The following is a 16,162-nucleotide window of genomic DNA, read 5'->3' as shown; positions in this document are numbered from 1 at the left end:
CGGGGGAGGCGGTGGCGGCGGCTCCGGGGTCTGGGGCCTCAGGGGGTACAGTTTGTCATAGTGTTCCCGGTACTGCTTGGCAAACCTCTCCAGCTGCTTGAAGGGAAAGTAGTTCTGATGCACGTGCTCCTGGTGACTCTTCAGAATCAAGATGTTGGAGAAGAGCTTGCCACAGGAGTCACACTCGAGCTTTTCCAGACTCTCCCCCTGCTCCGTCTTCCCATTCTTCTTCTGGACCTTCTGCTTGTTCTCATTGTACTGAATGACCAGCTCGAAGCCAAAGTTCTCCAGCAAGGCCTTGGTGGCGTTGCCCCTGGCGTCTGAAGCGATGCGTGGAGGGAGCATGGTGGCCTCCACGCCGGCCCCCGCCGCCAGCTCCTTCTTCTCTTTGCCCTTCAAGGCATCTGGCAGCGACTCTTTCGCTCCCGTGCCACCTTCCCCGCCGCCGTCGGTGCCGTCCCTCTCTCTCGGGCCCTCCTTGTCCTTGTCTTTGAGGATCAGCTTGTTCTTCTTCTCGGAGTGCGGGCTGGGCTGCAGGAGGGCAGCGTGGCCCTGGGGCAGTGGCAGCTGGCTCTGCTGCTGCTGCTGCTGCTGCTGTTGCTGCAGGAGCTGTGGATGGCTCGTCTGCGGGAGCTGCACTTGCGCCTTCAGGTCCTCCAGCAGGCCCGGGCCCGTCCCGGTCAGCGTCAGGGCGCCACTGGTCACCGGCAGGCTCACCTCAGGGTTCAGCTGGAACTCGGCGCTGGGGATGTAGAAGGGGAAGAGGAGGTGCTGCTGCTGCTGCAGCTGCAGCAGCGTCTCCGTGGTCATGGGGAAGTGGGGGAGGAGCGTGGGGTTGAAGAGCTGGGACTGGATCAGGGCGGCCTGCTGCTGCAGCTCCTGCTGCAGATGCGCCTGGACCTGAGCCTGCGCCTGGGCCAGCGTCTGCGCCTGCTGCTGTTGCTGCTGCTGCTGCTGTTGCTGCTGCTGTTGTTGTTGTTGCTGCTGCTGCTGCTGCTGCTGCTGCCGCGATGCAATCATATCCGCCAGCTTCTTCCGGTTGGCCTCCTTAGGTTCCGAAGGGGAGGAGATGTTGGCGCCGAGGGGGTTCCCCAGGGCCGGCATCCCCCCAGTCTCCGTGGGTGCCTGGCTCAGTAAGCCGGAGCTGGCAGCCAGGCCGGCGCTGCTGGGATTGGCGGTGGTGAAGGTGTTGCCGCCGCTGGTGCTCACGGGGCTGGGCGTGGAGGAGCTCAGGGAGACGCTGCCGCTGTTCCCGGTGCCGTTGCTGCTGCCGCTCGCAGCCTCCAGCTTGGCCGCCCGGGCTTTGGTTTGGTGCAGCACCGACCTCATGTGAATCTCCAGAGTGGAGCTCTGGCTGTAGGCCACGTTGCAAGTGTTACACTTAAAAGGCTTGTTGTCGGGGCTGCTGGTGGGTTCCGGCTGACCAGTGGCCGATTCCTGAAGGGCTCTCTTCAGCTTATGCAAGTGGGAGACGGAATTGTAGTGCACGAGAAGGATGTTCTTCTGAGTGAAAGATTCTTTGCAGACGGTACACTTGTAAGGGCGAGAAGGGTCTAGAAATTTTTCCATGGTAAAGTTGGGGCCTTTTCTGAAAGGTAAAGCTCTCTTTGGCTCTGAGCCCGAGTCTTCCTGGACCGACCCAGCGTCGCTACCCGTTGGGCTCTGTTTGTCTTCCAAGTCACTCTCTTCCTCCTTGTCTTCCTCAACAATTATGGTGTGGTCCTCCGCCAGGGTGGGGTCTCCCATGGCCAGGAGATCCCCGTTGGCGAGCAGGCCACCATAAAGCTGCTGGATGTCGGCCTCGCTCAGCTCCAGGTGGCTCGTCTCGAGGTGTTTTTTCAGAGCCTGGAAAGTTCGGAAACTGCGCTGGCAGAGGCAGCACATGGTGGCGGCTCTGATCACGTGGTACTGAGAGTGGAGCTGCAGCTTCTCGATGGTCTTGAAAGCCAAGCTGCACTGATTACAGCGGTACTTGTACACGTGGCGGTCGGACACGGGCAGCTGAGGTCTCTTGGCGTGCACCTCGTTGAAGTGCGTCTGGAGAGCAGCAGAGGTTTTGAAGACCTGGTTGCACCCTTTCTTCCAGCAGAGGAAGCCCGCGTCCTCTCTCACAGAGCCTGGCTCCACAGGAGAAGGTTTCAGATCCCCACCGTGCTCGGTGCTCGCCGATGGTAAGATGTTCTTTGCCAGGTCCTCCGAGGTCTCTGCAAACACATGAACAAATCAAGAAGGCTTGACTGACTTGGTAAAGAAGGCACCGACCGAGAATCTCGACACAGCCTCTGGCTTCCCCACCCCCATGAGTACATATTTAATAAGCAGGTGCACCTGAACTGACATGAAAAGAGGAAAATGTTTCCAATAACAATATGCCTGGATCATATCACAGATCTGACTTAGAGCGATGTTTGACTGCTGGATTTAGACTCCCCAGTTTCACCAGCACTGATGTGAAGGTAACTGATCTCATACTGGATTTCCCTTTGACTTTTGTCTTTTATTTATTTAGGGATTTAGGCCACACCCAACAGTGCTCAGGGATCACTCCTAGGGGAATCAGATGTAGTGCTGGGGATTGGCTGTATGCAAGGCAAACGCCTTACCCGCTGTATTATCACTCCAGCCCCGACTTTCGTTGTTTTTTTTTTTAATATAAAAATGTCCTTAACACAAGGTTGCTGAACGTATAAGTAAATGCTGTTCTAAAGATGAGGGAAAATTTATGAGACATGCTACGAGTTGCATCTAAGTTTAAAGACATATGATTTTCAGTATTCATGAAATTTCTTGTAAAATATGTTTTCTGTCATCTGCATTCAATAAGCAATAAGCACTAAAGCGTACAATTAAAATATATTAACATTTTTTCTATGGTGAGATGATCATATGGCACTCTTTCTCGTCAGCTGACTTATATAAAAAATCAAATCATAAGGGAAGAAAAAGATGAGGGGGAGTGATATGGTTCAACCTATACAAGGAGTTTATAAAAGCTGAAAGATGTAGGGGTGCTCATAAATGGACGTCTACCAGGACCAGTGGTGTTTCTGCCTACTGCAGTGTCCATTCCAACTACACCTCCAGGCTGCATCCAAGTCAATTCCAGAGGACGTAGAAGAATTTTGTGTAGAAGCAGATCTGGAGACCCAGTGCCCTGGAGTCATCCATGCACTCCACAAGTGCCTAATAATTCAGTTGTTAAGTGTTTAACCACTTAGTATGGTGGATCCAGCCTTTGCCAGCTGTGTCTGGTTAGTCACTCCCTAAATACATACACTCCAAGAGGGCATGTGGCTCACCCCAGTCCGACTGGTTCTCACCCGACTCTCACTTCAGACCAGTGCTTTTCCAGGCACCAGTCCAGGGATAAAACGGGTTGAAAACTCACTGTTTTAGGCCAGATAACTACAAGAACCAGAGCATAAGAGAGCTGACGAGAGTGACCTTCACCTGTCAATTAGTTACATTCCGTTGAGGACTCTGAGCAAACCCCCACCCTGTGAAAGTCCTGGCCTTAGCTCTCAGGGTTTCCGTTCCCAGGATCCAGAAGGATGATGAGACTAACCGGGCTGTTTTCCCGCCTCCTCCAAACTGGCATTCCCATCTCGGTCTGGAACGGCGACTGGCAGGAACATGCTGCTGGGCATCACCATTTCCGGGGTGGTCACCTGCGAAGCAAGCGGCAGAGGCACAGGGAGCGTCACACAGAGAGGAAAGAGCCACGAAGCAGGGACATGTGCCCCAAGTATTTAATAAGCAACATTAGCCGTCACCAGTGTAAAGCTGGAGGTGTCACTTTCCATAGCTCAGTGAAGATTCATGTTTATTAGACAAAGCTCACATCAGTCAAAAGTGTTTCTACGGTTACATTCTGGACATAATTAGCAGTGCACACTTGAAGAATAATCTTATTATTAATATTTTTCCTTTATGCAGAATTTTGACTTTGATCACTGACAATGTTTTGTCATGGGCTGTGAAACTTCTTGTGCAACCAATTAGGTAGATAAGTTGAAAGGCCCACCTTAAGCTGCTGAAAACATAATAAGGGCCCTAATTAAATCATACCTAGTAAAGTACACTGTAATCTTGAAGCAGGGAGCATTGTGGTACTGTTTTCAAAATGTATTCAGGCAAGAAGAGGTGGGGAGTAAGAGCAAAGGAAAGGGGAAGAGGAAGAGAAGAGAACAAAGGGAAGGCTAGGGACATGCAGACACGTCGCGGGTTTTTCTAGGAAGCCACACTTTGTAACCCTTTACAAGCTGAGATCAAGTGCCAACAAGCATTTCTTATGACTCGGTTAAGCCAGGAGTCTTTGCCTGAGGTAGCTGACAGCAGACGGAACCTCTGGCCAGTGTCTGAGCTGCGCAGAGGTTGTCCCGTATAATCTCTTGCAAAAGGGCAGCCCCTTCTTGACCACGGTCACGGATTCTTAATGCAGCAATTTCAGAATTAGTGTGGATGGACATAGTTCCAATTTTAGGTCAGGTCCTCAGACACTTGTCCAGGCCTCCCTGCTGCCTCGCTGGGGGCTTGTCCCAACATGTCATCATTTTTTTTTTTTTTTGCTAATGCGATGCATGCTCTTATTGTTAACAGTCAGGTTCAGGGGAATGGTGTTTCATTTCAATGGAAGTAACCTCCCTTTGCCCGTGTGAGGGTGGAAGGGAAGGGGCTGGACAGTGACAATCCAGATGGGTGAGAAACTGTCTCCGGCTTGAGGACAGCTTGAGAAATGAACTGACCCTGGTGGGACAGGAACAGAAACGCCAGCCACCACTTATTTTTCTCCACGGTGCCCAGCCCTCTCTCTTCCCATCAGGCTCTATGCCCCTGGCACCACACACTGCTCAGTGTGGTAACACTATCATGGGTGACAGCCCTCGGTTTGTTATAAATGTACAGCACCTAGATTACTGTTGGGAATGAAATAATATTTTATTTATTTTTTTAATAATATAGGAGTACTGCTATTTGTTCAGCCACTGATGAAGCTGATTGAATTGGGCATGAACTCCACATTACTTTTTTGTTTTTTAAATTGTATCACCATGAGATAGAATTGCAAAGCTTTCATTTTCCACCACCCATATTCCAGACCTCACCCTGCCTCTATGGCAGACAATATCCCAAATACTCTCGCTCCAATTTGGGACATTATGTTTTGCTCAAAACTTCCCACCACCATTCAAGCCTACCTGCCAGGGTCAAATTAAATGATATTTTCGATATATTAGCATTACTTTGTCCTTGCTGTGTAGCAGTCACACCAGTGGTGCTCAGACCTAGGGCCTGGCATGGCTGGTGGGAGACTGGGGCACATAGGGTAAGGATGATGACATCTAATCCTACGCCTATCACATGCCACGTGTGTGCTCGGATAATAAAATTGAGCCATATCTCCAGGCCACCATCAATTTCTGAATGGTTTGAAAATCCTGGTCTTGCTCAAAGTAACTGCTAATGTGGCCAACAGAACCACTTGGGGACAGGCTTGATCCGAAAGGAAACCCGGTCAGCTGCCTCACAGAGCTGCCAAAAGAACGTTCCGCACAGGTCTGGGGCGAGAGAATCCCTTCCACGCGCCAGATGCCAAGAGGTGCGAAATTAAGCAACAGGCACCACAAAGCAGGGTTTGGAGAAATCCTGAGACTCCGAAGAGCAGGTGCACGGCAGTCAAGGGTGTGCCACAGAATTCCCGGCCCCCACAACCCGGACATCTGCATCCTCACACGAGCTCCCTGGCAGCTGGTTAAGGCGAGCTGTTGATGAATCGTTAGGAATGGAGCAGAGATTGCCAAACTCGTTCCATCCATTTTCTTTTTAATAGAAAGCATTTCTGACCAGTGCAGTGGGAGTCCAGCGGGAATCCGAGAAGTGAAAGGTCACCGATTAATTTATAGTCCTCAGCCAAGGGGGAGCAGGAGGTTGGGGGCAAGAGGGGGAGAAAGGGAAGAGAAAAAAGGCTCCCCTCACCACCTCCATTCTCTGTGGTAGCTGCAGGACCCGTCCTTCCCTGGGATCTTTAGGAATTATGAAAAATGAATCATGAGAAATAAAAAAAAAGCCCTACAGAGTAAAAAAGAATAAAATTATCTAACACCTCAGCTGCACATCATTATAGAAAACGGTGGGCTTTTTATACGCATTACAGTAAGGCAGACAGCCCCTCTAACAGACTCAGTACGACGGATCAGTAATTGTTTTCATACACTTTAATTAGAAAAACTCAGATGGCTATGAATAATAATGGAAAAGAGACTTTTGCACTTGAAAGGTTGAAGTCAATCAAGTGTGAATGACGGCAAAAAAGAAAAAAAAAAGACACCAATTCATCAGCCCTCTGTTGTCTCGCTGCGACTTTAATCATAATTCCTGATTGGGATTCAAGAAGGCAGTAAGCAGCGGTTCTTTGTCTGCCTTCACCTTCCATCAATTAACTCTCCCCGAAATATAATCATCAGCCTCACATGCTCCTCTGCATCTTAATCTGGGCCTCCAAACCTGTAAGTCTTGCCCCATATGTGTTTAAGTAATTACTTTTATCTACCTGCCTCTTCTCATCCATAGTATCCCCAATCTCTCCAACAGTGGGGGGGAAAGGTTTGGTCTATGAAATTTTAAAGGGCAAGAAATTCCCAGGAGGGAAGGAGGCCCATCCTCAAAGGGAGTCTGATGGATGCAAAGATTCTTGCAGGGGTCTATCCACACATGAGCCTGGACAGCAGGAAGCTGTCTTGCGGCCCAGGTGCTTGGAGGACCCGCTTCAGCTCTTGCACTAAAGCTCCCGGGTCCATGTCCATCCCATCTCCTACTGGCTTCCAGAGCTTTCCACATAAATGCTTTTTCCCAGAGAGCCTTCAGGACAATCTGTTAGGAGAGCTCCTGGATCCTGCCGAGGAAGGGGACGGAGGGGCAGCGGTGGCCAAAGGCAGAATTCCTCACCACCTGTGTGGCTGTTCCCCCTTGTTTTCCAAACTGTGGAAGGTTTCCATTCCGACCCATCTCTGATGAACAGATGAGACCTGCCCTGTTGGCGTAGCACATGGGAGCACGGAGATATATAAAAGGACAAAACCCAGCGACAAGAAGACCAGAGGTGTCCTGAATGCGCCCAGGTCTTGAAGGACTACCATGTCCCCAGATCAAGCATCTCAGACAAGTGATTGTTGGTTTGCTCTCTTCCGCTCCCTTCCACACACTCTCCCTCCCCCACTAAATATTAGCTACACTGATTCCTCTCACAGTCTGTATGAGGAAACCCAAGACTATAAAAACAAACTTTTTACCAAAAGTTTTAAAAAAAGAAAACTGGTTTTAAAAAAAGTCAATATATTCAAGCCATTGCTTCAGTGGAATTTGGTTCTCTCAAGGCTGGCCCAGCCACGTGTAGGGTGGTTAGTTGTTGGTCCTTCTGTCTCCTGTTCCTCCCGTCCATTCTCGGCACTGAGTCTTTCCCTCCCAGAGAACAGAGAATTGACGGGAACATAGGACGAGGCCATCACCAGAGCTGGGGCACTGGGTGTTTGAAAGCAAACACTGGTTTTGGTACTGGGAAACACTTCTCACATTTAGTATGTAGAGGGCGAAGGGCAGTTAGGTTAGAGAAGGGCCCAGTATGACAATAATAGTTGGAAATGATCACTTTGGACAGGAACTGAGTGTTGAGAGTAGGTACAGGGATACACCTGATAACGTTTCAGTATCTATATTGCAAACCATAATGCCCAAAAGGGGGGTGGGGGGAGGGGGGAGAGAGAGAGAGAGTGCTGCCGTGGAAGGAGGGAAATTGGGGACATTGGTGGTGGGAAATGTACACTGGTAAAGGGATGGGTGTTGGAACACTATATAACTGAAACGCAATCATGAACAACTTTTGTAACTGTGTGTATCACAGTGATTCAATTGTCACTGTCACTGTCCTACCGTTGTTCATTGATTTGCTATAGTGGGCCCAGTAATGTCTCCACTGTGAGACTTGTTATTGTGTTTGGCATATCGAATACATCACAGGTAGCTTGCCAGGCTCTCCAAGAGGGGCGGAGGAATTGAACCTGGATCGGCCGGGTCGGCCACGTGCAAGGCAAATGCCCTAACCACTGTGCTATCCCTCCAGCCCAGTGATTCAATTAGAAATAAATATTTTTTTTAAAAAAAATTTAAAAAAATAGCAATAGAAGAGTTACACTATGGTGCTGGACATTTTCAAGCTTAAGCAATTCCAAAATGTCTCAGTAGTTTAGGAAGAGTGTTCTTCAACCGCTTATCCCAGGGTTCAGGAAGGGTGAAAACTAATGGTCTGCCACTATGGTTATAATGGTCAAGCCCCAAATGCAGGACAATAGGAAAAGGCAGCTAGGATAGAGAAGGGACCACTAAGTAAATGATGGTTGAAGATGGGAGATGTGTGCTGAAAGTAGACTATGGACCAAACATGATGGCCACTTAGTACCTATATTGCAAAATATAACACCCCAAAGAAGTGAGAGAGTAAGAGGAAATGTGCCTGCCACAGAGGCAGTGGGTAGAAAGGGGTGGAGGTGGTGGAAGGGATACTGGGAACATTGGTGGTGGAGAATTGAGCACTGGTGGAGGGATGGGTACTTAGTCATTATATGACTGAAACGTAATCACGAAATTTTGTAAGTCTGTAACTATCTCACAGTGATTCATTAAAACAGAATTTAAAAAAAGAGCAGGAGAATGTTGGTATAGAAGGGGAGGCCTCTGGGGGCTAGAGAGCTAGTAAACAGGTAGGGTATTTGCTTTACACTCCATATGGGTCACAAGCCCTACCAGGAATGATCCCTGACACAGAGCTAGGAGCAAGCTCTGAGCACTGCTGGATGTGGCTCAAAATTCTCAAAAGGGGAAGGGCGTGCTCAGATTCTCCTGCTCATTCACACACACAGAGAGACACAGAGACAGAGAGAGAGAGAGAAGACAAGATCTCATCTTCCTCAAATATCTCATAATTTGGAAGAGTCGCATTGTAGATGTTATGGTTCCCGATGGCCGCTGCAGACCCTAGACATATGCTTTCTCACACAGATCATTACAGACAATTTTAGGAACTAACAGGTTCCCTAGAGGGGAATCCACGGCTGCAAGGGAACAGTTTTTGAACACCTAAGAGAGGAAACGGGGGTCCTTAAACACCTAGCCCCGATGCCTTTAGTCTGGCTCACTACTGCTTGGGACCAACTTAAAGGCTTTCCCGTGTCTGTGAGGCAGCCAGGTGTCCCCTGATGCTGGGTCTCAGCGATGGAGCAGGGCCTTCGGCCACAGCTGGGAGATGTCATAGATAACTCATTCTTTCTTGAGTGAAGAAAGTGGTTATAAAAAGCCCCTCCACCTCCCTGGATTCAAAAAGGAGGATGCTGGATAGCTCAGGAGCAGACTGCTAAACTTTTATGGGGTCTGTCCAGGAAAATACAGCCCTCAAAGCCCCTCTGAGGCCAGGGGTGTAGCTAACTGTGACCGACAAGATGCATGGGCCAGAAAGGAAAGCCGTTTTCTCAGGAAAAGTGTGGAGCCCGGCTTCTGTGAAGCCTTCTTGCCTCCCCAAAGCAGAGCCTCGTCTGAAAGGCTCAGTAGATTTGCCAAAACCGAGACCCCCTGAGGATACCTCAAACTCCTTCCCTGTTCTGAGCAAAAGGCCTGTAATGAAGCAGGTCTGACAGAGGGAAGGAAGAGGGGAAGTTTCAGGTGACGGTGCTGGCTGCTCGCCACTGTCTGCTGAGTGAATCTTGGTCTCTTCAGAACTAGTGATGCATGAGGCTAAAATCCAGCTGCTCACAGAGCCGGCGTGCTGGTGCTGGTGCCTCCCAGGCTGAGCGCAAGCCTGGCTACCTGCGCCCTTCCCAGCCCTGACGATCAACAGCAGGGTCCTGGGGGCTCCCTTCCCGTCCTGCCCCACACCTGTGCCTAGCCAGGGATGATGGAGGCGACTTTCTCTCTGTCACCTCTCCTTCCTCTCCTGGATGCCCATTTACCAAAACCAACATCAACCAATATGGAAAACCATGGTGACAAATGCAGCCCTAAGCTAAAACGTTCAAACTGAGAATGAGAAATACTGAAATGGGAGATGGACAGGAGAATGGGAGGATAGAAAATACAGAACAGTGCGTGTACATGCACACACACACACACACACACACACACACACACACTCACACATGCCATGTGTGAGAGAAAAGAGGAGGGCGAACTGGAGAGAAAAGCTTCATTAGACCCAGAGAGGCAAACAGTGGCAGTATACCAAGGTCACTTCTAATTTAGACCATCTAATTGGCAAACAGGCTCCAAATGGCTATCATCTCACAGGGTTTGGAATTAATGAAGCCCGATTATTTTCATTACCTTCCTCTGAGATGGAGACAAAGTGAGAGAGCTGGTACCAGGCGGATGCAACAGCCCCAGGGCCCGCAGCCACCAGAGAGTCCCAGCTGGGGGGGAAAAGGGTATGGTGGTGACTGCCGGCCTGTCCCAGTGAGAGGCGCAGGGAGAGAGAGAGGAGAGGAAAGAGGGAGGGAGAAAGAGAACTGCAGGCGGTGAGGGGCCAGGAGCAGAGAAGAAGAATCTGCGCATGCGCCAAACATTGCAAAAAAAAGTAAGAACTAGCCAAGAGAGCACAGAGGAAGAGCCAGCGGAGAGAGGTTCCCCAGCCGCCGGGGTCAGACCCACCCCTGCTTGCGAGCTTGCGCTTTGTTAAGTGATCAAAGAACAAAGACAATTTCCCCATATTAATGCTCCCGGCTCCCAGTGGTGTGTCCTGTCAGTTAGGACAGCGATCAATTAGAGCCTGGGTATTGCAGGGCCTGGCAGGGAGCCTTCCCCATCCCCCCCGGAGCACAGGGGGACCAAGGCCCCTGCAGCCCACAGCCTCCTTCCTCCAGAGACGGGGACCACAAGGACACCACGAGCCCCAGAGCTACTGCACACCAAGGTGCAGTCTCCAACTTCCATGCCCAGAAGTAAGTGTTCCCCAGGCCCTGGGCAGGCCACGCAGTTGGGCCCTCATGCTTTCAAGATTTCCTTTTGTGGCAGGCGTCTCAGCACCCCGTTGGCAGCCCTGATTCCCAGGGGCCCAGTGGGATGAGGTGCTGGGGGTGCAGCTTCCCTCGTGGAGGGCCAGAGCTGTGACTGTTCCCCAGGAGAATATTTTTCAAGCCCCTTCAGTGGTAAAGAAGAAAAGGGGCCCGTGGAAGACACAGATATGAGATGCAGAGCATAAGCAAGCAGTGGTTACCATAGCAACAGACATATTAGACACTGCAGGTTCCTGAAAGCTGTCTGATAAGGTATTATTAAATGAAGCCTCCTCAAAACACTCTCCATTTACAACCGAACGGAAAGACATTGTGTAGAAGGTAATCTATTTCCATTTATCAGGGTGAAATTTACTTTTAGAGGGACGGAAACCCAATTCAAGTCAGATCTTGAGACCTTGGCACCAGCAGCAAAAGAAAAAAAAAAGTCAGAATTTAGAGCTTGCAAGATCCCCCTCTACTACCCACCCCCAATGCCAGACCCACTCAAGGGAGCAGTGGAGTTGGGAGCAGGGCTGCTTCCTGTTGGTTCTCTTAAATGTTGATTTGGGGGATGGGATGGAGGTCCTGAGTCATTTTTCTGAAAAAAGGGACCAGAGGCCAAACATCTGTGCCCTAAACACACCCCAGGTCTGCCAGGAAACAACTCCTTGCTGGGTGGACTTTACTAGCGTCCCCGAGTCTACAGCCAACGGCCGTGAACTTGGTCATGCTTCTTAGCAAAAAGTGCCACTCCTCTCACTGCAGTTCAAGCCCGCCACTCAGGGACAAAGCAGATATGACCTTCCTCCTCTCCAGGAGGATGGATGGTACAGGCTGGCTGCTCTCATGACGGGGTGTAGGAAATGGATCCCTACAGGGGGCAGAGGCATATTTCTCCTCCTCGTGTTGTCTGCAGAGTCGCCCGCTTGAGTTGGCCAGGAATAAACAGATGTACAGTCAAAACACTTAGCCAATATATTTCCCATGGCCAATTTTCTAATAAAATTATTGTAGAATAGCCTCCAGGGGCATGATTTTAACCACAGGTTCATTATAATCACTTAGTTGTAAAACAATTGCAAATTATGCTTTAACACCAAACTTTTCAGAGTCAGAATGCAGGCATCTGTTTTGATTCAGCACAGTGGAGACGGAGGGCAGCAGGCCTGTCCGCAGACAAGACTTTGGTTTCCCCTGAGGCACAGCCACAAACTGCCCTCGAACCCAAACTTCCATCTTTTCCTGTTGAACTAAATGACCTGGGTGGAAATGTTTTGTTTGGCTCAATGCAAACCATTCTCAGGAGTTGAAAGTTATTTAACATTGAATAGGGCAGCCAAACAAGAGAGAGAGAGAGAGAGAGAGAGAGAAAGAGAGAGAGACGAGAGAGAGGGGAGAGAGAGGGGAGAGAGGGGAGAGAGGAGAGAGAGGGGGGAGAGGAGAGAGAGAGAAAAAAAATACAAAATCATCCTCAGATACTCCCCTAATCTTTACATGTTGCTTTTTCATTTTGTTTTTTGGAGGCCACACCCAGCGGCGCTCAGGGGTTACTCCTGGCTCAACACTCAAGAATCATTCCTGGTGGTACTCAGGGGACCATACGCGATGCTGGGTACATGGTTGCACTTCTCTTGACTTTCATTTCTTGGTGTTTTGTTTAATTTCATGGCACATATGGCTATCTTTAGGGCTTAATCCTGGCTCTGTACCCAGGGACACTTCTGGCGGGGCTCACGGTACCAAATGGAGTGACGGAGATCGAACCTGGGTCTACCGCATGCCAGGCGAGCACATTCACTTGCTGTACTATCCCTCTGGTCCCACAACTTTAGTTTTATACCCCTTGGCTTTCTCTTATCAAAATGACCTTCCTATATCCTCCCGGTTTGCACACTTTTCAGAAATGTCAAGCAAACAACAACTCCATCCATTGTCTGCTGTGGAAGATTAAGTGAGCAGTTTCGATACAGGGGCCCCACTCAGCCAGTCAGAGACTATGTCTCACCCATGTGACTATGCGGCCAGGGATTCTTTGGGGCACTGTCCTCCCGTTGTTCATTGATTGCTCGAGCAGGCCCAGTAACGTCTCTGTTGTGAGATTTGTTGTTACTGTGTTTGGCATATCGAATACATCACGGGTCGCTTGCCAGGCTTTGCCATGAGGGCAAGATCCTCTCGGTAGCTTGCCGGGCTCTCTGAGAGGGGCGGAGGAATTGAACTCAGGTTGGCAAGTTGGCCGTGTGCAAGGCAAACGCCCTACCGCTGTGCTATTGCTCCAACCCTCTTTGGGGCACAAGATTTATAAATCTGATACTGTGGGTGTACTTAAGGACATCTTTATGCTCCCTGGTTTTACACACATGCATGCATGTGTAAGCAGGGTTACTAATAAAGTCACAAGATCAAGCTTCCTCCAGTCCCCACCCTCTCATGCCCCAAGAAGAGATCCCAACAACAAAGAATGATCAGTTTTCATCAGGCAACTTTTTTTTTGGGGGGGTGGGGTCACACCTGGCGATGCACAGGGGTTATTCCTGGCTCTGCACTCTGGAAGTGCTCAGGGGACTATATGGGATGCTGGGGAAACCCCCTACCTGCTGTAATATTGCTCCAGCCCTCATCAGGCAACTTTTCTCCTTTGCCTCTCTCCTTTTCCCCCAGTGTCCTCTTCATTAAAGACAGAAACACCAGCAGGCTTGAGTGAGGACATTCAGAGAATCTGACTAGCAAGAGTCGCACACAGCTATGTGACACACAATTCTGTTCCTATGGAATACCCGATGGCTGTCTTTACAACTCTTATCACATTTTATCATGCACAGAAAAAAGCAGTAAAAACTATTAGTCTTCGTCAGCATCTCCAAAGAGGTCAAGAATCGTTACCTGAGAAGGTGCTAGTTGGTGGGTAGCAGCCAGAAATATCTTAGGGACAGGGACCCAGGCCAACCCAGAAGTCACCAGAAGGCTGTTGGTAAATGAAGATGATTCCCAATGACCATGCACCACCACTTGGAAAGTGCCTTGCACCGTGGTTATGAAACTATGGCAGACCACAGAGGCTTGAGAGGGTTCATACTCAGGTAGGCACAGCTTTCTTGCATATGGATTTCCAGAGACTCATAATTTCTAGGTCATATTTATATTACGCAGGAAAAAAAAGTAACCATCTGAGTGAGCAAAAGTAAAATGTAGTTAAGTACTAAAAATACACGCGCTCCTCATCTCTCCACTATCCTTAGGGTTCTCGTGGTTTCAGGCCATCCATGGGAAATGGCATGCGACTTGAGAAAGAAATTCCCTCTTGATTTACTTCCAAGGCCGTGAAAATGCCTTGAAACCCCACCACGCCGCAGAAAGAGATCTGCACTCGGGGACCCAATGGTCTCTGCCCCTCTCTTGGAAAAGACCCACTGAAAGGGAGTTTGTGCTTCAGAGCGCTTAGGACGCTCATGCTAAGTCACCTTTGAATTTTCCATCGGCTGCCAAAGTTCTCTTGGTGCATCATCAATTATATGTTCCTTGGGACTAAACATCACTTAGAACATGATTAATTTTGCATAAGCAAATGGAATAGGAAATGCCGAGAGGTTGGTCCCTGTCTGTGACCTGAACACTGCGGAATTCTGAACAGACACACACACACACTCACTCTGTCTCTGGGAATCCTCACACAAAAAGGCAATGAGATTAATTTCTTATTACTCCACTGTGGAAATGACACTGTTAGAAGAATAACTCTTTGGTGGCTTTTCTTCCAGTCATCAAGAAAAGGACTTTTACAGCAGCTCCCGCACAGCTCGAAAAGTAGGACATGAATCTCCCCTGCAGGACTCAGAAAAGTTTTCACATGATAATTAGATTTAAATCTTTTACACTAACCTCTGGGTTATGTTTAGAGACGGCACTTGGAGCCAGGCTTTAAAAATCTGCAGGCAGAAGGGCCAGAGCGATAGCACAATGGGGAGGCTGATTGCCTTGCACGTGGCTGACTCGGGTTCGATCCCCAGCATCCCCATGTCCCACTAGGAGTGATTCCTGAGTGCAGAGCCAGAAGTAACCCCTGTACATTGCCAGGCTTGACCCCAAACAAGACAATACACACAATTTTGCAGGTATGGCAACATCATTGTCATGTCGCAAAGCCCCCCGAGGGGAGGGGGGTTAAGGGAAGGTAGGCCCACGATGAAGACACACAGCCATTACAGAGACCAGACCCTGTTGGATCCCTGGCACCACACACATATCGGAAGACGGAAAGCTGATGACCCTGCTCGCCTTTTTCCTGCTCTGAAATTACTGCACCCACCTGACAGGTGCAGTGGGAACACGGGGGTTTAAACCTCAACTGCCACTGACATGTGGCCCCGAGTGACTCGTCTGTTGAACCTTAAGTACACACAGGTCAGACTTTCTTTGGGTTCAGCCAGGTTGTCAGGGGGATTGAAATGCGGCACTGTGAGGTCAAGAGCGACCCAGACCATGACCTGCTCCGCCACGGCTTGGAGAGACGCCGAAGAACAATTTCTTCATAACAAGGATGAGCTAACCTAGGCCCGTAGCCCACAGGAAGGAAGGAGGACGAGGAGATGGAGCATCACGTTATGATGTGACACCTGGGGACCAGTCACGCCCTGGCCATGCCAAGTCTGATGCCAGTCCAGGAGGAGGGCAGGCGGTTGAGAACTGGACCGGGGGCACCATTTCCACCTCTCACTGGTTCTCTCATCCGACCCCCACGGCAGCTTGTCCACGTCACGGCCGTGACTCCTGCGGGGAAGGAAAGCCACAGGCGCCTGCTCCTGGCTGTCTTACCGTCATAATGAGCTTCTCCACGCAGTCGGGTGCCACGCTGTGGAGGTGGGTGAGGTGCAGCTGGAGGTGGATCTTGTTGTTGAGCATGTCCTGGCACAGGGGGCAGCGGAGCGTGGGCTGCACCGAGTGCTGCGTCATGGCATGCACCCGGAGCCGGTTGACGTCGGCGTTGCTGTACTTGCAGTAGGGACACTGGTACATCTGTGGGGGACACACCCAGCCCTCGGGCTGAATCTTCAGTTCCCACTCGCAACGGCAGCTGCCCCAAACCCGCCCGCCTGTGGGCGCCCACAACACAGCACCACCACCCCCCG

General features: G+C 50.0%; 1 protein-coding gene across 1 annotated transcript in view; it reads right to left on the bottom strand.

Moving 5' to 3' along the window:
- ZFHX3 (zinc finger homeobox 3) overlaps positions 1-16,162 on the bottom strand; it is a 237,137-nt gene that overhangs the window by 12,871 nt on the left and 208,104 nt on the right. The window contains 3 exon segments of the mRNA XM_056136936.1: positions 1-2,204; positions 3,566-3,668; positions 15,849-16,049. Coding sequence (XP_055992911.1) covers positions 1-2,204; positions 3,566-3,668; positions 15,849-16,049 — 2,508 coding nt within the window.

This window comes from Sorex fumeus, unplaced genomic scaffold (assembly GCF_029834395.1).
Source record: "Sorex fumeus unplaced genomic scaffold, SorFum_2.1 ptg000122l, whole genome shotgun sequence".
In the NCBI taxonomy this organism is placed as follows: Eukaryota; Metazoa; Chordata; class Mammalia; order Eulipotyphla; family Soricidae; genus Sorex; species Sorex fumeus.
The sequence above is the reverse complement of the archived record's forward strand: the minus strand, read 5'-3'. Positions and strand labels throughout refer to the sequence as shown.